General features: G+C 56.3%; 1 protein-coding gene across 1 annotated transcript in view; it reads left to right on the top strand.

Annotated features, from left to right (window-relative positions):
- Nucleotides 1-91: 91 nt before the first annotated feature.
- The window catches only part of LOC108803892 (harmonin-like), a gene marked incomplete at its 5' end in the record, with an annotated part of 1,688 nt that continues 1,461 nt past the window's right edge, over nt 92-318 (top strand). Inside the window, one exon of the mRNA XM_018575682.1 lies at nt 92-195. Coding sequence (XP_018431184.1) covers nt 92-195 — 104 coding nt within the window. The remainder of the gene's footprint in view (nt 196-318) is intronic.

The following is a 318-nucleotide window of genomic DNA, read 5'->3' as shown; positions in this document are numbered from 1 at the left end:
TCACAAGTCCGTCATTTCTGAGCAGAAAGTGACAACGCGCTCAGTCATGAAGGGGTTAATGGGGGGCGGTGTTTGTTGTTGTTTGCTGCAGGACGGCGCTCTGGATCTGGCGGTGGAGGGCGGCATTGACTCGCCGATCGGGAAGGTTGTGGTCTCGGCAATATACGATGGCGGCGCGGCCGACAAACACGGTCAGTACAGAAATCTGCTCTGGTGTAAGTACCCCTCCCCCACCCCCGGGGTATTTATGGGGTCAGTCATGTGATCTCTGGAGGGTCGATGATGAACTTTTATGTCCTCCTAGACCCCCCCCAACCT

The sequence above is a fragment of the Nanorana parkeri genome, unplaced genomic scaffold, assembly GCF_000935625.1.
Source record: "Nanorana parkeri isolate BGI_ZX_2015 unplaced genomic scaffold, ASM93562v1 scaffold4394, whole genome shotgun sequence".
NCBI lineage: Eukaryota > Metazoa > Chordata > Amphibia > Anura > Dicroglossidae > Nanorana > Nanorana parkeri.
The sequence above is the reverse complement of the archived record's forward strand: the minus strand, read 5'-3'. Positions and strand labels throughout refer to the sequence as shown.